This window comes from Melanerpes formicivorus, unplaced genomic scaffold, assembly GCF_026170545.1.
Source record: "Melanerpes formicivorus ecotype bairdi unplaced genomic scaffold, bMelFor1.0.p_v2 SCAF_7, whole genome shotgun sequence".
NCBI classification, from domain to species: Eukaryota; Metazoa; Chordata; class Aves; order Piciformes; family Picidae; genus Melanerpes; species Melanerpes formicivorus.
In genome coordinates, this window is record NW_027142359.1 from 25,022,614 (window position 1) to 25,045,213 (window position 22,600).

General features: G+C 46.1%; 1 protein-coding gene across 1 annotated transcript; it reads left to right on the forward strand.

The window, feature by feature from the left end:
• Positions 1-1,226: 1,226 nt before the first annotated feature.
• On the forward strand, positions 1,227-20,154 carry NUF2 (NUF2 component of NDC80 kinetochore complex). Its single transcript, XM_068140515.1, has 13 exons — positions 1,227-1,380; positions 2,383-2,457; positions 4,162-4,238; positions 5,714-5,775; positions 6,656-6,753; positions 8,134-8,207; positions 9,818-9,914; positions 10,832-10,894; positions 12,461-12,598; positions 13,607-13,747; positions 14,948-15,123; positions 17,268-17,403; positions 19,265-20,154. The coding sequence occupies exons 1-13, from the start codon at positions 1,258-1,260 to the stop codon at positions 19,412-19,414; spliced, it is 1,410 nt and encodes a 469-aa protein (XP_067996616.1). The 5' UTR covers positions 1,227-1,257; the 3' UTR covers positions 19,415-20,154.
• Positions 20,155-22,600: the final 2,446 nt, after the last annotated feature.

The following is a 22,600-nucleotide window of genomic DNA, read 5'->3' on the forward strand; positions in this document are numbered from 1 at the left end:
AGCAGCCCTATAGAAGCTGTGTTACTGTCACAGCCATGCTGAGGAGGTGTCTGGCTTCTAGGCTGTGGGGAAGTGCTCTGTGTCCGTGACTCACCTGACTCCCTGGCAGAATGCCCAGCTGGAAACTGAACCCAGTTTCTACATTGGCAAGTGCAGGACAGCGGCTGGAGCATCTCCATGTCGCACTTGGTGCCAGCTGACACCTCTCTGATGTCAGTGGCTTTGGGGTCAGGGCCATGACCTTGCTGACCAAGTGGGAAGCCGCTTTGGGCCGCATGGAGATGCTGGGAAGGTGCATGTTGGATGAGAGCATTGGAACTGGAGCATCCCTCTTAGGAGAGGCTGAAAGACCTGGATCTCTTTAGCCTGGAAAAGAGCAGACTGAGAGGGGATCTTAACTGCATGTAAATCTCTAACAGGTGAGGGCCATGAGGATGGGGCTAGGCTTTTCTCAGTGGTGACCAATGATAGGACAAGGGGCAACGGGTATAAACAGAACACAGGAGGCTTCATTTGAACTTAAGGAGAAGCTCCTTTAGTTTGAGGGTGCTGGAGCACTGGAACAGGCTGCCTAAAGAGGTTGTGGAGTTTGAGTTTCCTTCTCTGGAGACTTTCAAAATCCTCCCAGACACATTCCTGGGCAAACCTGCTCTAGCTGTGCCTGCAATGGGGGTGGGGTGGGGGGTGGTGGATGGTATATCTCTAGAGGTCCCCTCTAACTCCAACCGTTCTGTGGTTCTATGAACTGTGCTGGGTGGGTGTGAACAGTGCAAGTTTTGTCAGACTGCAGGAGGTGGTCACTCGTGCTGGTTACACAAGAGAGCCCTGCGCGCTGCCGCGCTGGCTTTGTGGCCTTCCAGGAGACAGGAGAAGGCAGCTAAGGAGGCCTCTCCAAAGGACGTTTCCACCCAGGGCAAGCTTTCCAAAGCCGCCTCGGCTCCCTTTACTGACTCTTCGCGGTGCTCCTTCCCCTCTGCAGAGGAGCTGCCCTGGCTCTGATTAGAGGGCCGCTGGCTGTCCCTGCAGATGCAGCTCTTAGCAGCGTTAAAGGCTAACAGAGCCCTCTGCGATGGCTGCGGAGCGCGCCTCCCGGTCCCGCCTCTAACGGCCAACGGCCGGGGCGGGGCGGAGCCTGCCCAGCCCCGCCCCCCTCCCGCGGTGCGGCCGCGGATAGGCTGAGCGGCGGGACGGGGGAGGCGCCCGCCAGATTCAAGCCGCGGAGGGCGGTTGTCGTGGTGGTTGCTGCCCGGTGCCGCCATGGAGACGCTGACCTTCCCTCGCTATAGCCCCGATGATATCGTCTGCTACCTTCGCAGTCACATCCTGACGGGTGCCGAGGCCCGAAACCTGGTCAAGGGCGACGTGTTCGGCACGCCTAAGGTGGGTGAGGGGGAAGGGGCGGCCTGCGCCGGCCGGGTGGGAGTGACTGGGGGAGCCCCGCCGCCCCCAGGCAGCTTCCTGCACGTTGAAGAAAGAAGGAAGTTACCATCACTGAAAGAAGAGCGTTACCTTCGGTTGTTTCCGTGGGTGGCCGCTTCCCCGGCGTGGCGTGGTCCGTGACGTGCAGCATTGACTCCTGCGTGAGGGGGCTCGTCTGTCCGGTGTGGCAGATCGGTCTAGGAGCGGCAGGGCTAAACCCAGGGCTTTTCCTCTCTTCAGCTTGAGAGACACTTGCTCAAGCCTCCCCAGGAAGGGGGTGGGTTCATCAGCGGAGAAGCGTGAAACTGCACCGCCTGTCTTTCTCAGTCTGTGGCAGCTACGTCAAAATAGCCGCCGTGTAGAGCGTGGTGCCGTAGTTCCAACATCTTAGTCAGTCAGCTAATGCTTTCAGTCCGAGCCTACAACCCCTCCTCGCTCCACCCTCTGTTTTCTTGGATCCGTCTGACAGTTCTACTGCAGACTCGCAGTGATCTCAACAGAATCAAAGTGGCTTCGATGCCGTCTCAATGCGATTCCTTGTGCTGCTGCATAGATGCTTGTACCTGTCGAAGAGGAAGGCTGACCTTGCTTGTTTAAGGAACCATGCGGGGTTTGGGTGTTTTTTTTTGTTTGCTTGTTTTCATGTGGGGGTCGATTCACACCCCCCCACCCCCTCCAAGTGTCGCTTGGTTAGAAAACTGTTCAGTGAGCAGCAATGTGATGAAAACCAACACATAGCTGTGATAGTTCAGGCTGTAATTATTTGAGCTGGTTGCCGTCTCTTATAATTGTATTAAGAGATGGTAGTTCTTGAGATACAAACTGTTGCAAAGTAAACCTTGTTAGCCTTGGCAGCTCAGTGAAATTGATCTTCACATGTTAAAGGCCAAACTACTTTTACAGCCTGGGAATCTTGAATAGCTAATCATGTGGAATACTGATTCAAGTCCTTTCCTTTTGCAGCTTGAAGTTTTACACATGATTTACATGAGAATCCTGCAGAAGATCTATGGAGTCCGCCTGGAGCATTTCTACATGGTATGTCTGTAGCAGCACATGTGATGGAAGGTGAAAGGAAAGAAATATTGCTCTTAAAAGAAATGTTGAGGTGTTTCTTCTTGGCTTTACATTAACAAATGATGAGTAGCTTACTGGTTTGTATGTTGTAGTTTGCAATTCTGTTTGCAGAAAGCTTGTGAGGTGCTGTGTGTCCGTGGTCATTTGCATTTGTGAGCAGGGAAGCAGTCACTCAGGAATGAGAGGGCAGTTGGGCAGTGCGGCCATCAGCATGGGAGCATCATCTCTGCCTGTTGCTGAGGACTTCATAGTATCATAGTATCAGTCAGGGTTGGAAGGGACCACAAGGATCATCTAGTTCCAACCCCCCTGCCATGGGCAGGGACACCCCACACTAGATCAGGCTGGCCAGAGCCTCATCCAGCCTGGTCTTAAACACCTCCAGGGACGGGGCCTCAACCACCTCCCTGTACAACCCATTCCAGGGCCTCACCACTCTCATGGTGAAGAACCTCCTCCTCACATCTAGCCTGAATCTCCCCACCTCCAGCTTCATTCCATTCCCCCTAGTCCTATCACTACCTGATATCCTGAGAAGTCCTTCCCCAGCCTTCCTGTAGGCCCCCTTCAGATACTGGAAGGACTTGCTGATTGTGTTTCAGAAGTTGCTTTGGTGTTGCTCCTTGTCTGGAAGTTTGCTTCAGATCATGATCCTTGCAGAAATAGTGATTTTTTGTGGGTGTGTTGCCTCTGGGTTTCCTTTGTTTTGGGTTTGGTGTTTTGGTTTGTTTTTTCCCCTTCATGGGGAGGAGGTTCCCCTTCTCTGCTGCAGGAGCTAGTGGGCATGAAGAGGAGCTTACCTGCCACTGTAAGCTGTAAGGAAAGTTCCTGTGGAAAGCCCTCTTCTATGGTTTCTTTTCTTTGAGGTGCTGTGGGTGCCAGAAATATCTGTAACGTCCAGGATGGACTGGGCCAGTTTATGAGGGGACACCCTCTCTGACCTTGAAAATACACACTGTCATCTTAGGCACCTCCCTTTGGCCATGGCTAAAGGAGGGTCTCTGCTTAGATGTTAGACTGGTCTAGAAGGAAAGCAAGTGTTGCTTTCAATGCTTGATTTGTCTCTCTCTCTCCATTAACTGAGAAGAAAGTAAGAAGTGCGATCAGAGGTTGTCTGATACTTGTTGATTAGCACTTACCTTCTATCTCTATTAGACAGTGTTGTCTGGTGCCATTTTTGGATGAACTGAAAGGGCAGATCCTCCCTGCACAAAATAACTCAGTTCTTCACAGGCAATATTGTATCATGAGGTTTGAAATATCAGAAAAATGTGATGGTGGTGTGCTGCTACCATCTCCTGACTTCTTCATAGACACCTGGAGTCTGTGACTTTCAGGGTATTCAAAGGAAGAGCTGCTCCTTGTTGCATGTGGAATGCAGAGACTGTCCTTCTGCACCAGCTCTGAACAAATGAAACCAGAGGGTTTAGACTGAATTCCAGAGGCTGTAATGTTGCTGCTTTAGTCATTATTACCTTTTTAGATTATAACAGCCAAAACAGCCAGCTGGATAACTTGGTGACATTCTTCAGCCTCCGGTGTGTGTTCCCTGTGGGTAAGGAGGCAATCCTCGCTGTGTTGAACCTGTTTGAATCATGCTGTGGAAACAAAACTGCCTATTTTTGAGTATTCTCTACTTATGCATTGACTCTCTTTACTCTTTAGATGCCAGTCAACGCTGACATAATGTATCCACAGATACTTGAAGGCTTCCTGCCTGTTCATAATCTGTATAGCCACATGTGAGTAGAAGATGCTGCATCTGTTCTGTTGCTATTCCTTGTACAGGTCCAATTCACTAGAAGCAGTGAGGCTTTACACCTTTTTGCTGATGGTGGTTCCACTGCTTGTCTCTGTTACTGTCTAATTTGCTGAAGACAGGGGATAGCAATGTTTAATACCTGCCTGATGAGGATTTTACTTTATCCTTAAAAAAGGTCACTAAATAATCCAGCCTCACCAAGGTGTAGCACAAATCTCTACTTCAAATGGGTGTAGGGTCATTGTTACACCTAGAAGAAAGATCTTGAATGCCTCTTGTGTACATTTCCTTTCTGAATATTGTATAGACCACAGAATGGTTTAGATTGAGAGGGACCTTAGAGATCATCTACTACAGCCTACCCATCATGGGCAGGGATACCTCTCAATTAGACTTGGCTGTTCAAGGCCTCATCCAGCCTGGCCTTGTACACCTCTAGGGAGGAAGCATCTACAACCCCCCTGGCAGCCTATTCCAGTGTCTCACCACCCTCATGCTGAAGAACTTCTTCCTAAGATCCAGTCTAAACCTACACTCTGTCATCTAAAAACCATTCCCCCTTGCACTATTGCTAGATACCCTTATGAAAAGTCCTTCTCCAGCCTTCCTGTAGGATCCCTTCAGTTATTGGAAGGCAGCTATAAGGTCCCCCTGGAGTCTTCTCTAGGCTGAATCACCCCAGCTCTCTCAGCTTATCCTCATAGCAGAGGTGTTCCAGCCTTTGAATCACCTCTGTGACCCTAGTCTGGAGTTGCTCCACCAGCTCTGTATCCTTGTTAAAACAGAATTAACCAGGTTGGAAAAGACCTTTGAGATCAAGTCCAACCTATCATCCAACACTATCTAATCAACTAAACCATGGCACCAAGCACCCCATCCAGTCTCTTCCTAAACACCTCCAGGGATGGTGACTCCACCACCTCCCTGGGCAGCCCATTCCAATGGCCAGTCACTCTTTCTGGGAAGAACTTCTTCCTAACATCCAGCCTGAACCTCCCCTGGCACAGCTTGAGACTGTGTCCTCTTGTTCTGGTGCTAGTTGCCTGGGAGAAGGGACCAACCCCCACCTGGCTACAATCTTCCTTCAGGCAGTTTTAGACAGCAGATGGTGACACCAGAACCGGATGCAGTATCAGATCTGCATTGGAATGACATGTTAGATGTTAAGCTTCATTTGGACCAAAAGGGAAGAGCTGACAGCGTTAAGTGTAGGAGTTCCCAAATTCAGCTGAGAAGTTGCTCTTGTCTATAGAAATCTTTGTGAGATGCTGTAAGAAGAGAAACTTTTAATGTTGACCTGTATGTGGAGTCCTACTCTGTTATTCTTCTGTGACTTCTGTTTGTGCCTGCTGTGGAAGGGGAGGATGAGAGCTGGTTTGTAGTGAATGGGTGCAGCACAGGAGCTGAGCAGCAGTCCCCGTGGGTAAGGTTGTGTTGTTTTTGTCTTCCTCGCAGGGAGCGCTTACTTCCAGTGTGCCGGATTCACGACTTTCAAATTGCTGACATTTTAAACCCAAGTAAGCAAATCCAGGGAAATCCTTTTGTTTCCTGGGGTGGTGGGCATCACTTTGTCTCCTTTCCCATAGCCAGATGAGCATCTTGCATGGAGACCTGTGCCTGCCTTCCGGCTGCTCTTCTCACCCTCGCTGTGGTCCCTAGACAAGCTGGTTGTAATGAGCAGTTCTCCTCCTATCCCTTATGTAGGCTAACCCAGTTAAATAAGGGAGTTTTGGATGCCACAAGTCTGGGGAGCAGGCTGTGACATACTTGAAATAGCTTAAGAATGGATAGTAATGAAAATGATCCTGGCAGCTCTCAGATGCTTTAACATTTCTGAAGCTGATGCCTGCGTGTGAAGTGACTGAATTTTTGCTGCACCATTCTCAATACCCAGCCATGGCGATTCTGGTACAACACAAACAACTCAAAAGGCTATTCTGAGCTCTCTCACTTCTGGATCTGACTTGTCCAAGACATTCAAAGCCTTTTATAATAATATTTCACAAACTTTTCTTGGAACAGAACCAGCAGGTCCCTGCAGTTTGCACTGCTGTCTTCAGTTAGCCTAACAGTTGCAGTGAGGTTCTGTCTTCAGAGTTGTAGAGATGGCACTTTCTCCCTGACTTCTGTGTTAATGGAGGGCTGTATTTTAAGCCTTTCTCCTAGGTTCCACTTTCATTTGAATTGCACAGAACTCCTAAGACACTGCTCATAGCTTGCTGCTAGTTTGTGAAGTCTTTGCAAGTTGAGCAGAGGAAGAACTAATTTACACTCTGGGGGTTTTATAGAGTTTTTTTGGTCTCTTCTCTGAATGACATTTTGCCCCCTTTTTTATAAGCAGTTGTAATCAGTGCACGTGGAAACCACAACACTGATGGCTTGCCATTCCTATTTCAGAAGCAAAGAGGACAGCTCGCTTCCTGAGTGGCATTCTCAACTTTGTGCACTTCAGAGAGCTGCGACGTGAGACCTACTTGGAGTTACAGCTGAACTATGTAAGCTTGGGAACTGTCTTACTCCAGAACATTAATTATACTTCACTACTTAACCCAGAACTGGGAGCATAAAAGTGGTGGGTTTTTTTTTTCACTGGATGTTTAAATAACAGGTTGGAATCTTAAATGTAGTCAAGCAATGCAGGAAGGTAGCAGTTTCCTCTTATGTAGAACTTGTACCACCATATTCCATGGGAGAAATGAAATAAAGTTCAGCAAGGGCAAGTGTAGAGTTTTGCACCTGGGAAAGAACAACCCCATATATCAGTACAGGTTGGGGACTGACCTGCTGGAAAGCAGTGAAGGGGAAAAGGAGCTGGGGGTCTTAATGGATGGAAGGTTGACCCTGAGCCAGCAACGTGCCCTTGTGGCCAATAAGGCCAATGCCATTCTGGGCTGTATTAGAAGGGGTGTGGTTAGCAGGTCGAGAGAGGTTCTCCTCCTCTACTCTGCCCTAGTGAGGCCACATTTGGAATATTGTGTCCAGTTCTGGGCCACTCAGTTCAAGAAGGACAGGGAACTGTTTGAAAGAGTCCAGTGCAGAGCCACAAAACTGATGAAGGCAGTGAAACATCTTCCTTATGCGGAGAGACTGAGGGAGCTGGGACTCTATAGCTTGGAGAAGAGGAGACTGAGGAGTGACCTCATTCATGTTCATAAATACCTAAAGGGTGAGTGCCAAGAGGATGGAGTCAGGCTCTGCTTGGTGATGTCCAATGACAGGACAAGGGGCAATGGGTAGAAGTTGAGGCAGAGGAAGTTCCATGGAAACATGAGGACAATTTTTTTCACTAGGAGGGTGACAGAAGACTGGAACAGGCTGCCCAGGGGGTTGTGGAGTCTCCCTCTCTGGAGATAGTCAAAACCCACCTGGATGCCTTCCTGTGTGACCTGCTCTAGGTGATCCTGCTCTGGCAAGGGGGTTGGACTGGATGATCTTTTGAGGTCCCTTCCAAATCCTAACATTCTGTGATAAGCAGGTACACACCTACTGGAAATGGATTAAGAAAAACCTTTGCAAAGCCCTCGAGGAAACATGTCAGGTTAGAGTGGAGGAGCTTGCAATATTGTGAAGGTTTCTTTATGACAAGTTATTACTTAGGCTATTACCTGAAGTTTTGTTTGTTTTTATTTCCAGCAACTTGATAGTTCAGCCTGGTAAGTAAAGGTTTGACACCTTGCATTGTTTTGAGCATAGGTGTGCCGGTCAGGGGGCTGGAGATAGAACTGCAGGTGGCTTCCCTTCTACTGAAAATACCGGTAGTGCAGAGATGCTGCAGTTCATGTGAAATAATGATGAGCAAAGCTCTAACAGAAGCCCTGAGAGAAACCTTATTCCTCTAAGATAAAAAAAAAAGTCACTGAATATTTAATTTGTAGAAATCAGCCATGGAGAAGAGTCAACAAATGGAAATGACAAATCGTGAGGCAGCGCTGAAGCTGGAGAAACTGAAGTGAGTATGAGGAGTAAGAAATATCTGTGACATGCATTACTTGACCTGGCTTACTTGTACACTGCATACAGTCTGGATCAATGGGCCAGTTGTATGAGGTTCAACAAGCCCAAGTGGTGGATCCTGTACTTGGGTCACAACAGCTCCAGGCTTGGGGCAGTGTGGCTGGAAAGCTGCCTGGTGGAAAATGACCTGGGGATGTTGGTTGACAGCTGGCTGAGTACGAGCCCAAGTGGCCAAGAAGGCCAAGAGCATCCTGGACTGTATCAGCAATACTGTGGCCTGCAGGACCAGGGCAGTGATTGTGCTCCATTACTTGGCACTGGTGAGGCTACATCCCAAATACTGTGTTCAGTTTTGGGGCCCTCACTACAAGGACATTGAGGTGCTGGGGTGAGTCCAGAGAGAGACAACAAAGGTAGTGTAGGTTCTAGAGAACACATCTTGTGAGGAGTGGCTGAGGGAACTGTGGTTGGTTAGCTTGGAGAAAAAGAGGCTGAGGGGAGACCTTCCTGCTCTCTACGATTCACTGAAAGGAGGTTGGAATGAGGTGGATGTTGGTTCCCCCTTCTCCCAGGTAACAAGCAATAGGACAAAAGGAAATGGCCTCAAGTTGCACCTGAGAAGATTTGGGTTGGACATTAGAGAAAATTTCTTCCATGAAAGGGTTGTCAAGCCCTGGAACAGGCTGCCCAGGGAAGTGGTGGATTCACTGTCACTGAAGGGGATGTAGAAGCCATGTAGATATGGTGCTGAGGAGTACGGTTTAGTGGTGGACTTGGTCTTAAGGGTATTCTCCAACCTAAATGACTCTACTATTCTATATAGGGTGCCTAAGCAGGAACTGAGTAGTTAGGAACTGAGTAGTTAAACTGTGTGACCTCAGGAGGGAGTACATGGCTGCTTTGGCAAGATGCTGTGTTTTGTATATTGAGGAAGATGGTGTAACTGTTTGCTGTTGTAGTTTTTAGTGATATGTCTTTTTCTCTTCACTAGCTGTAGGAAGCCCATCTTTAACTTAATAGATGGGTAAAGTTATCTTTCTTAGTTATTTGACATGTTTGTCCCATTCTCTGTTTCAGGCCATTTAGTCCTACTGCCTGTGTCTTTGCACCATTAAGTTTTGTTGTTGCTTGTGGATAATGGGATGAAGAGATGGCTAGTTTCCAAGATAGCTTTCACAACAGATTTTTTTCCCCTTCTCTAATAGCTGCTCTTAGTATGTTCTAGACAGAAGGTTCTCTAGCTGTAGGTCTACCCTAATACAAGCTGTTTCTGTAGCATCTGATATACCAATTTCCTTAATGAAAATCACCATAAAAATGGGTAGAAATGTTGTTCTTTTGTGCTTTGCTTGACACAATCTTCAAGCATATCAGAAAAGTTAGTTTGTACCTTTTCCTGCCAAAATACCTCTTCAGGTTATGCTTCAGCTACAAAAATCTGACTTCCTTTTGCTTGTATGGGCGATGAGTTTGAGACCATCTTGCCCTCATTGCTAAAGCTACGGGTTGTAAACTCTCTGGAGAGTGTTTTGTCTACTGTACTCTGTTGACTTGGCTATGAAGATGCTGAAACTGTCCTGTATCTTTAATTTTTTGTTTGTTTAGCACTGTTCCAGTTGAGCACCAAGAGGAGGTGAGGCAACTGACAGATAGCGTTCGAGAGCTGGAGCAGCTACTAAGGCAAGACTTTCATCGGAAGCAAGTATGAGCTTGATTATGTAATTCTCTGAAATGCTGCTAAGGCTTCTGGCCATGAAGGTTCCTTATTTCTGTTGATTTCCCCTCCTCACTCTGCAAAGGATAAAGGAGATTTAAAACACAAGTCATTGCAACATGCTCTCTTGTCTAACCCTTAGCACCAACTCTTCATTTCACCGTTATGGAATGTGAAACGTGCTTGAAATGGGGCTCAGGGAATACAAAGATGTGTTGGCCCTTTCTTTTTGAAAGGCATTACTGCAGTGACTTGGGAGATACCTCTCTTATTGTTCAGAAGTGCCATGTGTATGTTTCCCTCTCTTCTCCACCTGAACTGGAAGAACTGGAACTGGATGTGAGCCATGGCAGGAAATGAAGCCCAAGAGGGGTCACCTAAGGGAATGCCTGGCAAAAAGATTAGTGATTGCAGAGGCAACTTTCCAGCAATAGCAACTTGCCACTAAAGCCTCATAGGTAACCTTTTCAGCTGCTTTGGAATATGAAAATAAAAATATGAGGCTGTGGTTGGTGGTTTTTTTTTTCCATTAAGTCATGTCTTTACTATCAATATTATCAACCATATGCTTCATTTCCAGGCTGTTATTGTTAATCTAGTTACCTAATATCTATTTCTTCCCTGTGGTGAAGAAGGTTGTGTGTGTATAATGCTGCCAGGGTCAGTAAGAGGGATAAGACAGGCTATCTTTCTTGTTCCCAGATACCTACTGCTGCCTGCATCCCTGGTGCTCCTGGTGGCTTTTCCAAGAGTTCTTCTCTGTCTTTTTAAATCTTCAGACTTCAAATTTGTCTGCTAGTTGTGGCACTCCAAAGAAACCATAAATGGCATTTTTCTTGTAGAGAGATTAATGATGGAAGGGTAAAGGAGGCTTTTTTTAAAGTGTGTTACCTTTTTTCCCCCAGGTAGCTTTGTATGAAGTGACTTCACAGAAGAAGTCAGATATAGCAGAGCGTACCCGAAAACTGGTAAGTACCCCTTTGTGTAGGTCTAGGCTCTAGCTTGTGTCTCAAATCATCTCTCTTGGATCAGATAATTCTTAGAGCTAGGTATTGTTCAGGTTATTTAAAAAAACAATGATTTGACTTCATTTCCCACCCCATGGAACCTTTACTGCAGTAGCTTGGGGTTTTGATAACTTTCAAAACACATCTCTGCTGTGTAAAGCTGTGTCTTTGGGATGCTGATCTGTTAAAGGGTAAGGAATGTGGATTTCTGAGGCACTGTGAGCTTACTTTAAGTAGAGTGGGGAATAGAATAGAATAAACCAGGTTGGAAGAGACCTTCAAGATCATCGCATCCAACCCATCAACCAATCCAACCCACCCAAACAACTAAACCATGGCACCAAGCACCCCTTCAAGTCTCCCCCTGAACACCTCCAATGATGGTGACTCCACCACCTCCCCAGGCAGCCCATTCCATAGCGCAATCACTCTCTCTGCATAGAACTTCTTCCTAACATCCAATCTAAACCTCCCCTGGCACAGCCTGAGACTGTGTCCTCTTGTTCTGGTACTGGCTGCCTGGGAGAAGAGACCATCATCTGCCTGTCTACAACCTCCCTTCAGGTAGTTGTAGAGAGCAATAAGGTCACCCCTGAGCCTCCTCTTCTCCAGGCTAAGCAGCCCCAGCTCCCTCAGCCTCTCCTCATTGGGCTTGTGTTCCAAGCCCCTCACCAACTTTGTTGCCCTTCTCTGGACACGTTCCAGCAACTCAACATCCTTCCTAAACTGAGGGGCCCAGAACTGGACACAGTACTCGAGGTGTGGCCTAACCAGTGCAGTGTACAGGGGCAAAATGTCCTCCCTGCTCCTGCTCGCCACACTGGTCTTGATGCAGGCCAGGATGCTATTGGCCCTCTTGGCTGCCTGGGCACACTTCAGGCTCATGTTCAGCCTACCATCAACTGGTACCCCCAGGTCCCTCTCTGCCTGGCTGCTCTCCAGCCACTCTGACCCCAGCCTGTAGCTCTGCATGGGGTTGTTGTGGCCAATGTGCAGAACCTGGTACTTGGATGTGTTAAATCTCATGCCTCCAGCCTGTCGAGGTCCCTCTGCAGAGCCTCTCTACCCTCCAGCATGAGGCAGCCACTGTCCTGGTTGGGACAAAACTGGAGGGTTTTGAGAGCTTGAACAGGAGGCTTGTTGCTTTCCTAGCAGCTGGCTCTGAAGCCCTGCTGTGAGTGCCTCAGCTGCACTAGGTGAGGGGTTCTGAAGGAGAGAGCTGTTGGTGTAATACTTATGAGCTGTCAGTCTGTGTGTGGAATGCAAGTTAAATGCTGTTCTTGTGACTTAGTATTGCACCACTGTAAGCATGTCCAGGGAGTACAATGGACTGTTAACTGCTCTGATTAAGAATGTTAATGCTGGTTAGAGGAATTTGGTTTTTTAAAACAGCCTTTTTAATGGGGAATGACTTAAAATGGAGAAAGGAGCCTGTCTCGTCATAAGATCCTGGTAAACCAGGCTTCACAGGTCCTTTTTTGTTCACAGAATTGCTAATTTTGGCAGTGTGTTTGTCTTGTTAACTAGAATGACCTTAAAGTGATATTGGCTGACTTGAAAGAAGAGCAAGAGCAGAAGAAATCAAAAATTGTTGAGAGTCCAGAGGAACTGAAAAACTACAAAGAAGCAATGAAAGAGACTGTTAAGAAAATAAAGAAATCCAAGGTGAGGTTTTCCTCTGTCCACACACAGAGGTATTCTGTTAGAAAAAGCATGTTTTAACGAACTGTCATCTAGAAGGGCTTCTTGGATAACTTACACTTCTACTCCATAGCCAACAGAGCAGTGGTTAGTCTGAAAGGAAACTCCAGCTTCAGAGAAAACTGAAGTTTGGGTGAGGGGATTGGGGGTTTTGGGTTGTGCTGGTGGTTGGTTTTTTGGTTTGTTTTTTTCTTTGCTGCAAAGCTGGATTGCAGTCACTGCTGCTTTGTCCTTCCACGAGGAATTATTTATGGAACCAGGTGTAGAACTCTTGAGTCTGTGCTGTACCTCTCTGGCTATTTGCTCTCAAAAGATGACAATGTTTTGGCAGCTCACAAATGTCCTTGGATTTAGAGCAGGTGCTGAAGCAGGCGTTGTCATTGTCTGTTTCTGGTGTGGATGGCTGTCTCCACTAGTAAGCTGATGACTGCATTCCCTTCCTAGGTTTTGGGTCTGGTGGTTTGTGTTGTTGTTTGGTCTTTGTTTTGGTTTGGGATTATTGTTTTGTTTTGTCTGTTTTTAGTAGTGATGTCCACTCTTTCTGTGTTTGCATTTCATTATCACTTGGACATCAGTGAAGACTGCCTTTCTTCCTAGACATCTTTTTTTTGTTCCACAGGTGTAAACATTATTTCTGTAATTCTAGGCATTGCTTTTATGATGATTTACATAACTCCTCTCACCAGTACATAGGATTTCTTTTTTGAAGAAAGCTTTTTATTCTCCCCTGTCCTGGAAGCTCTTGTAACGAGCCAGTCAGTTCAGTGTAAAACACTTGCCTGTCACTTTTTCTGTGCTCTCAAAATAAACAGATTTTTACAAACTGAAGAGCTCATTTCAGTAACTACTAAATATGAATTCTAGTATCTGTTAAACAGTGAAGGAAATGGGTGCAGAAGTCAATATGCATTAATACTATACAAAATGAGTCCAAAGCTGTTTATTAATAGTCTCTTTTTTTTCCTTTAAAAGCAAGAAATTATGGAGAAATATGAAAGTTACAGAGACATAGTTGAGGTTTTGCCACCATGCCAGCTGGAGGTGCAGCTGTATCAAAAGAAGATGGAAAGACATGTAGGAAATGTGGAGATGTGGGCCAGAATGTTATCAGAGGTTTGTATTATTCAAATGACATCTGGTTAGGGAGACACTTAATGGCCAAGCAAAATAGGTGATCATCAATAAATGTCTGTGTCTTCAAAGTTCCCATGCCTTATCTTCCCACACAATTGAAAGGATCTGGATATGTCAGAAATCTGTCTTAAAAACAGAGCTGCTGCTTTGCTGCATGCCACTAGCTAATGTACTGGTGAACACTTCCAATAGTGAAAGCCTTTATTGCCATAGAAACCTGAAGTAACACAGTTTGAATGTCTTTGGGTTACTGATAGGAAATGCTAGAGGAAAAGTGAGATCCAGTTTGTTCTGCCTATAGAGCAGAAGCTAACAGCAAAAAATGACTCCTTCCAAGAAGAGTCATGACTTAAGTGCCTTTAACTATTAATATTACTAAGCCAGCCAAGCTAACCTAGCTACTTGTTACACAGTTTGAGGAGATGGCACTAGTTAGGAACACTTGAAGAATGGTTTGCAGGCTTTTGGGGTATTTGAGCACAGAACATAGGAGAGACAGCTGTTGGAGCAGGTCCAGAGAAGGGCCACAAAGACGATGCAGGAGCTGGAGCCAGTTTGCTATGAGGATAGGCTGAGGAAGCTGGGGTTGTTCAGACTGAAGAAGAGAAGGCCTTCCAATAACTGGAGGGATCCTACAGGAAGGCTGGAGAGGGACTTTTTATAAGGGTGTCTAGTAATAGGATAAGGGGGAATGGTTTGAAGCTGAGGGAGAGTAGGTTCAGACTGGATCTTAGGAAGAAGTTCTTCAGTACAAGGGTGGTGGCACTCTGGAATAGGTTGTGAAAGTCTTTTCCCTGGGGGTGTCCAAAGCCAGGCTGGATGAGGCCTTGAGCAACCATGATGAGAGGCATCCCTCTAAGGGACTCTAAGGTCCCTTGCAACCTAGGCCGTTCTATGATTTGTTATAGCATATGTTCAAACCCTCTGGGGCTAAGAGCTATAGCAGAGCTCAGAGTAACCTCTGAAAATCATTGGAAGTGATGGGGTCTTGTCCATTTGGATGTATTCAAAATCATATCAGACCTAGGGAACTGGGATTGAACTGGGAGAATTGATTAGCAATTGGATCTTCAAAAAGAGGAAGGTAGTTTGAATCCTAGTAAACTAAAAGGGTGTCCTCTTGCAATTAATTTCCTTCCCCCCCCATTTAATTTGCTTCAATTCTTCTTATCCACTTAGGTCAGGAATCTGGAGGACCAGATCGAGAGCGCTCAGATAGAGATGAAAAATGGGAACGGAGATGAAGTGTCCTTAAGGAGACTGGTCACTGCCAAACATGAGAAGCTGTCTACAGCTGAAATAAAGATGAAAAAGAAGCATGAAGACTTTGAGCAATATAAGCAGACGATATTGGAGTAAGGATGGGTTGACATTTCTGCCTGATGCTGCTTTATGTCTTCGTTATGTGCTACCAAGGTCCGCGGCTGGTACGAACGCGTAGCTGAGCAGCCAGGAGAGAATGAGCGATGCGGGACAGTTTGGTGTGGGAGACCAGCGATGCTGCAAGGCAGGGACTTGGGGTCTCAAATCAATAATTGCAATGTGACTTGACAGCAATTCTTTTATTGGAGCACTAATTTAATTTATAATGCTTATTCTTGATTCTTTTATCTTCTTAAAGAGAATGTCACATTGGGATAATTTCCCAACTTATCAGACTTCAACAAAGCCCCATTTGCCTTTCATGAATTTTTCATAATTTCCCTTGCCACTTCTGCTCATTATCAAAGATGTTCGAGACCCATGGGGAAATGGGGCTCGTATCTCAGAGGAGTATTATCCTGACATGATGCTTCTAAAACAAAAGGAACAGTGTCATTTGATCAAAGCCTCCCAGCCCATCTCCCTTCCCTACCGTCTGCTGAAGGCAAGTTGCAAGGCTGTGTTTACAGCGCAGCAGCAAGCCGCAGCGTGGTAAGGTCGTGGCTTCACTGTGAGATTAGAAGTGCTGAACTCTCTCAGAGAGAAAGCTTGTAGGACAGTTTCTGGTACACAAATAGGTAAGGGCATATTGAAAATTATTGGCTGGGTAGATTAACCTCCACTATTTTAAGGAGGCCTACAAGGAAGCTGGTGGGGGCCTTTTTGCGATGTCGGGTCGTGATAGGGCTAGGGGGAATGGAGCAAAACTAGAAGTGGATAAATTCAGGTTGGATGTTAGGAAGAAGTTCTTCACCATGAGGGTGGTGAGATACTGGAACAGGTTGCCTGGGGAGGTGGTAGAAGCCCCATCCCTGGAGGTGTTTAGGGCCAGGATGGATGTGGCTCTGAGCAACCTGACCTAGTGTGAGGTGTTCCTGCCCATGGCAGGGGTGTTGGAACTGCATGATCCTTGAGGTCTCTTCCAACCCTGACAATAAAAACAAACTCAAAAATACTATGGTGGAAGAGAGCTTACCCTGACAATAAAAACAAACCCAAAAATACTACGATGGAAGAGAGCTTTCTCCACATGTGTAGTGTGTAGAATAGCAGCAAGATTCCCAGGTTTCCTTTGCTCCTCATTTAGTGCATTGTCAGCTAAAGGAGATTAATTAAAAGCTACTTTCCCTTCCAAATAAAGAAAACAATATTATCTAGTGCTCCTTTATGTTAAAAGTTGCTGCCAATTTATTTTTGATGTGTTAGATATTTTCCTTGAGTGATAAAATTATATGCTTTGATAGAGGGGTAGCCTTGGTCTGAAAACGAGGTTTTGCTGGTGAATAAGAGAATGAATCCTGACTGGTTCCTTGAGGTAGAAAGATGTAAGTAGTCTCATGCTATTTATGAGTGATTTTAGCCTTTCTGTAGAGAAAGCAGCTGCCAAAGTTCCAGCTGTAATTATTGTATCAATGCTTAGTTTAAACTGGTAAGTGTATTTTGCACCTGAAGTCAGCAGAGTGGCTCTCCTGTTCCCACGCTAATCCTTTGCTGATTACGTGGCCCCTCATAGTTGAAGCTATCTGAATTTACCTCCAAGCTGGGAAAATATCATTTGGTCTTTGGGATGCAGTGAAATGAGGGACAGGAAATTGAGGAAACTATGTAAATGTATGGGATTGGAGCTCTAACTTGGTATGTGGGGATCCTAGAGCTAAGGAAACTTTCAGTTAGGCTGCAAAATCAAGTGCAGCTGTATTGCTTTTACCCTGGTTCAGTGGCTGACCTTTGGGCAGGGCTCTTTGCTGACACCTGTGCTGCATTACTCAAAGGCAGGAAGGTGCAGTGTCTAGCTGTCTGTTGGGATGGTTCCACTGGAGCCATTTGAGTTGCTTTGATTGGCAGCATGTGAGGATCATCAACATACTCCTCTAACTGCATTTTGAAATGTAACTGCTTGTACCTAAGCTCTTCCAGTTAATGGACCAATTCCCAAGCAAGTAATTTCCCTACAGTATTGCTTCTAGAAGCTGACAGTTTCATGCTTATAAAATGCAAGTTTTGCTTGTGGTGGGGTTAAGTTTAGTCTGGTTTTACTCCAATGGCTCAGTACTATTTTTTTTCCTTCCACTTGTAGATATTGTAACAAAGTTCAGGAGAAGAGAGGTGCCGTGTATGATAAAGTGATGGCCATTCAGAAGGAGATCCAACAGAATCGGCTCAAAATTCACCAGCTGAATGAGAATGCTGAAAAAGAAGAAAGGAAAACTAAGGTGAGGCTTTTTCCCTAAAGGAATCCTGTTTGCTATTCTCAAACCTGATCCTTTAGTATGGGCCCTATGGATAAAGAAACACTTTTCCCTAAAAATGAGTAGGCTGTGCAGGGGTAGATAGTGGGAGGGGGAGGACTTCCTCCTTGTGGTTCCACCAGGTTGCTAGGGCTTGTTCAGGTACCTGCAGACTGTACAGATGGCCCAGAGGAGAAGTAGGATTTGCAGACCTGAAAGAGAAAAGACTTTGGAGTGTTGTGATGGCCCAGTATTTTGTGAGGTGAAATTTGTCTTTCCCATCTGTGTCTGTAGCAGATAGTATGCTAGTTCTAGGGTGTCTGGTTTTGTTTTATGATACTTCTAACTTTAAGTAGTTGGAATTTGTTCTTTTTCCCTGTCTGTCTCCTGTGACCTGACCTGTGGGGCTTTGCATTCATGTTGTAGTGATGAACAGTGCTGTAGCACTCAACAGCCCCCCTAGAATATAGGGCCACTTGCCATCTCACAAGCACCTCCTTCTTAGGGTTTCAGGAAGAGGATTCTTCAGCTCAGCTTTGGATAGGGGCAGAAATCCTGTTGAGCTGGGAGTTAGGGAGTCACAGTCTGCCTGTATCATCTCATCCTATCTGTTCATTACTGAAGTATCACAGTATCACTAAGGCTGGAAGAGACCTCAAGGATCATTGAGTCCAACCTGTCACCACAGACCTCATGACTAGACCATGGCACCAAGTGCCACGTCCAATCTCTTATTGAACACCTCCAGGGATGGTGACTCCACCACCTCCCTGGGCAGCACATTCCAATGATGAATGACTCTCTTAAGCCTAAACTTCTCCTGGCACAGCTTGAGACTGTGTCCCCTTGTTCTGGTGCTGGTTGCCTGGGAAAAGAGACCAACCCCTGCCTGGCTACAACCACCTTTCAGGTAGTTGCAGAGAGCAATGAGGTCACCCTGAGCCTCCTCTTCTCCAGGCTAAACAATCCCAGCTCCCTCAGCCTCTCCTCATTGGGCTTATGCCCCAGCCTTGTGGCCCTTCTCTGGACACATTCAAGTGTCTCAATGTCCTTCTTAAACTGAGGGGCCCAGAACTGGAGACAGGACTCAAGGTGTGGCCTAACCAGTGCTGAGTACAGGGGCACAATGACTTCCCTGCTCCTGCTGGCCACACTATTCCTAATGCAGGCCAGGATGCCGTTGGCCTTCTTGGCCACCTGGGCACACTGCTGGTTCATGTTTAGGCAGCTGTCAATCAGTACCCCCAGGTCCTTCTGTTTTGGAGCTCTCCAGCCACTCCGACCCCAGCCTGTAGCTCTGCATGGGGTTGCCGTGGCCAAAGTGCAGCACTCGGCACTTGGACTTGTTGAATGCCATCCCACTGGACTCTGCCCATCTGTCCAGTTGGTCAAGGCCCCTCTGCAGAGCCCTTCTGCCCTCTAACTGACCAACATCTGCTGTACTGTCCATGCTTGGGAGCACAATGGTAGCAGTCATAGTGGCAGAAAACTTGGTGGCACAGCTCAACACAGAATGGTGCAGTAGTAGTGTGAAAAACTAAGCTAGTGCTGACTGATCATAGAATGATTTGGGTGAGAAGGGACCTCCCAAGGTCATCTAGTCCAACTATCTCAGTGCTGTGACCATTAGAGTTACAACAGAATCATCAATATTGATATTTTGCTTGTGGCTGCTCTTGTGAATGCTTTGTAACTTCCTTGTGTTCTGTGAATGCTGCTTCTGAAGCCAGGGTCAAGCTACCTTTGAAATCACTTTGAGACCACCAAACCACTCACCTAAATCCTTAGGAAGCATAAATGTTAACTTTGTGTTTTTTTTCTTCTTCCCTTTATCTCCTCTTTCTAGGAAATATACCTAAATCTGAAGGCTACATTGGAGAAGTGTCATGAATCTCTCATTAATGCAGCAAAGAGTTATGCAGCCTCCAGAGAAGAGAAAGTTGCTGAACTGAAGAAGGGGCTGCTCAGAGTTCAGACTTCTGAATGGAGTTCTTAGACCTATCTTTCCTTGCATTCCACTCTTCATGATGCTTATCCTCACATCTGAACTCCAGAGCTTGTGCTTCTCATGAGATGGATAATTATTCCAGGCAAAAGCCAGCTGTCTCAAAAACCATGTCAGAACACATTTAGCTTTCTAGACAGATCCAGATGTGAGCTTGCTAATGTGGATAAGAAAACACTGTTTACCCTGTTCTGTGTTGTTTCAGTCAGTATCTGATTTTAGTTGTAATAATGCAAGTCTTGCTAACACCAAATTGCTTGACATTTAGGCAGAATCCTGCTTTTTATCAAAACTGCTCTGCAAACTTTGAGCTGGGAACACCTGGCTCTTTGGTCTGGCCTGAGTGGACACACTGGTCAAGATGAGTCAGTAACAGGTGATATTTCACTATCATTATTCAGTTAAGATTAAATCCTGATGGAGCAGCAGCATCCATGTAAATGCCACCTTACTCTCATCACCAGTATTGGACACTGAAGAATATGCTTTTAGTTAACAGGGCAATACCTCTAGATCCTTGAGCTCATTGGGCTCTGCTCTGTGAGGTCATGTGTGTTTATTACAAAGTCTGTCTGGGTGCTTATTCCTGTAAAGAGAAAAATACTTTAGTGGGTATTTTGTCTCTTAGCTTGTGATGGCACTCAGTTTGCCACCATGTTTTTAAAGATTTCCCCAAATAAATGTTCTTTTATATAATAGCTGATATAAGGATATTTCATCCTATTCCTCCTCAGCCTTTTCCCTCTCCACTTTCCCAACTGAACTGGTACAACCTTCCAATTTAGAAATGTTGATTTGTAGGAATGGAATTAGTGGTTTGTTGGTTGGTTGGTCTGTGTTTTTCTAATGAAGGGTGGAAGATTGAAGCCTGTGTACATAGTATCTTCTGGTTTTGTTCAGAAACATAGAATGGCTTAGGTTGGAGAGGATCTTAGAGATCATAGAAATCATAGAATCAACAAGGTTGGGAAAGACCTCAAGGATCATCAAGTCCAACCTGTCACCCAAGACCTCATGACTACTAGACCATGGCACCAAGTGCCACGTCCAATCCCCTCTTGAACACCTCCAGGGACAGGGACTCCACCACCTCCCTGGGCAGCACATTCCAATGGCTAACAACTCTTTCTATGAAGAACTTTCTCCTCACCTTGAGCCTAAACCTCCCCTGGTGCAGCTTGAGACTGTGTCCTCTTGTTCTGGTGCTGGTTGCCTGGGAGAAGAGATCGTTTACTCCAACCTCCCTACCATGGGCAGGGACACCTCTCAATCCTGTGATCCTGTGAACTAGGCTCAGCTGTTTAAGGCCTCATCCAGCCTGGCCTTGAACACCTCCAGGGAGGAAGCATCCACAACCTCCCTGGGCAGCATATTTTGGAGTGCCACTACCCTTGTACTGAAGAACTTCCTGAGATCCAGTCTGAACCTACTCTCCCTCAGCTTCAAACCATTCTCCTTTGTCCTATTGCTAGATGCTCTTATGTAAAGTCCCACTCCAGCTTTCCTGTAGCATCCCTTCAGGTATTGGAAGGCAGTTCTAAGGTGCCCCCCTCAACCAGAGTCGTCTTCTCTAGGCTGAACAACCCCAGTTCCCTCAAGCCTATCCTCATAGCAGAGGTGTTAAGAGAGTCAGGAGGAGCAGATGGTCATAGCTTCTAAAGCTTTTGCCAGGGAATCAGACCTGTCTCGTGCTTTGCTTTGAGTTTTTATTCTTTGTAGGTGAGACACTTGAGTGAATATCCGTAGTTAATCTTCACCTAGTACCAAGCATTTATTTTCCCATTTCTACCAACTACAGTCTGTGTGCTAGGTGTGTATGTAGCACAGTGTGAGTGTGCTCTTCATCCCAATGGTCCTGCAGTCTTGTGCAGCAGTCTCTGGCGTGGAGACCACTGAAAGTCTTAACTGCCAAGGTAGGTGACTTTTCCAGGAGCTAAAGATCTTAAGTGCACACAAGGCACAGAATAATTATGGGGTTTATGCACTAGGCCACCACATGCAGTAATTAGTGATGTTTGGGGTGTTGTGCTTCCAATAGGAGGGGGTTTTAAGAAATCTCTTCTGTTGTGCTGCGTGTTAAAGCATTATACTCTTCATGTGCAGGTGTGTTCCACTCCTCCTGCCATTTGACTTGATGTTCTATAAATCTAGCAGTAAGACCTGCCTTCTCATAAGGACTGGTTGGAGGCTGTGCTCCACAGCCTGGATCATGTGGCAGCTCTTGGGAAGGAGATTCCAAAGAGCTGTAAGTAGGTACTGCAAGGGATTACAGCAGCCAGCTGGTGATTTATGATGGGATAAGCTTACTGTCCTTCAGGAATCTCCATGTAAAGATCAAGGCATCTAGAAAGAAAGAGGTCATGCTTGTGTGGTCCAGCGGCTGGGAATCTGCAGAACAAAGAAAACCTGGTTTCTGCTCTCAGAGGTTTTCTACAGCAGCTGTTGGGTGAAATAAAAGGCCACAATTCATCAAGAAACAAAACTATTAATAATACACTGCCAAAACTACATTTTTGTCTAGAGAAAATTGATTCCTAGGTGGGAGTCTGCTGCTGCTTTTCAAGAACTTCTGCTGATCTTGTACCATATGGCAAGGCAGTGGGGTGGGGTGTGTGTGACCTGAACAGCAGCGAGGGGAGGAAGGCTTTGCTGAGGGGATGCAGCTCCATTTCCCTCAAGTGGGCAGTGCTATTCACAGCTGTCTTTGCTGTTTTGTTTTGGGGTTTTCATTTTTTGTTACTTCTTCTGCCTAAGTGTTTAGACTCCTCTGCTGATCGACCAGAACTGCAGAACACCTTTGTTCTGAGACACTGGTGGTAAACAAATGAGTTATAGATGGACATCTGCCATGATGCTGATGGAATAGCCAGGCTAGGCTCAGTAGAATGAGACCTTCACAGCCTTCCCTGTGGTCTGCCTCTGAGAATAATTGAATGGCAGTAGCTGTTCTACAGCTTGGCATAACTGCTTAAGTGTTTGATCTTCTCTTTCAGGCACTTGAGTGTTTTATATGGTACATAAAGCTGGCAGCACATTTGCATTGTACTGCTTGGGCTGCAGTTAATCTCAGTGACCTCTGGGAAAACAGGGCAAGTTCTCCATGTAGGAGATTTAATGTAGGAGACTTAATGCCTATTCCATCCTGTAAACTTGTCTCTACACCTCTGCCTGTGTGCT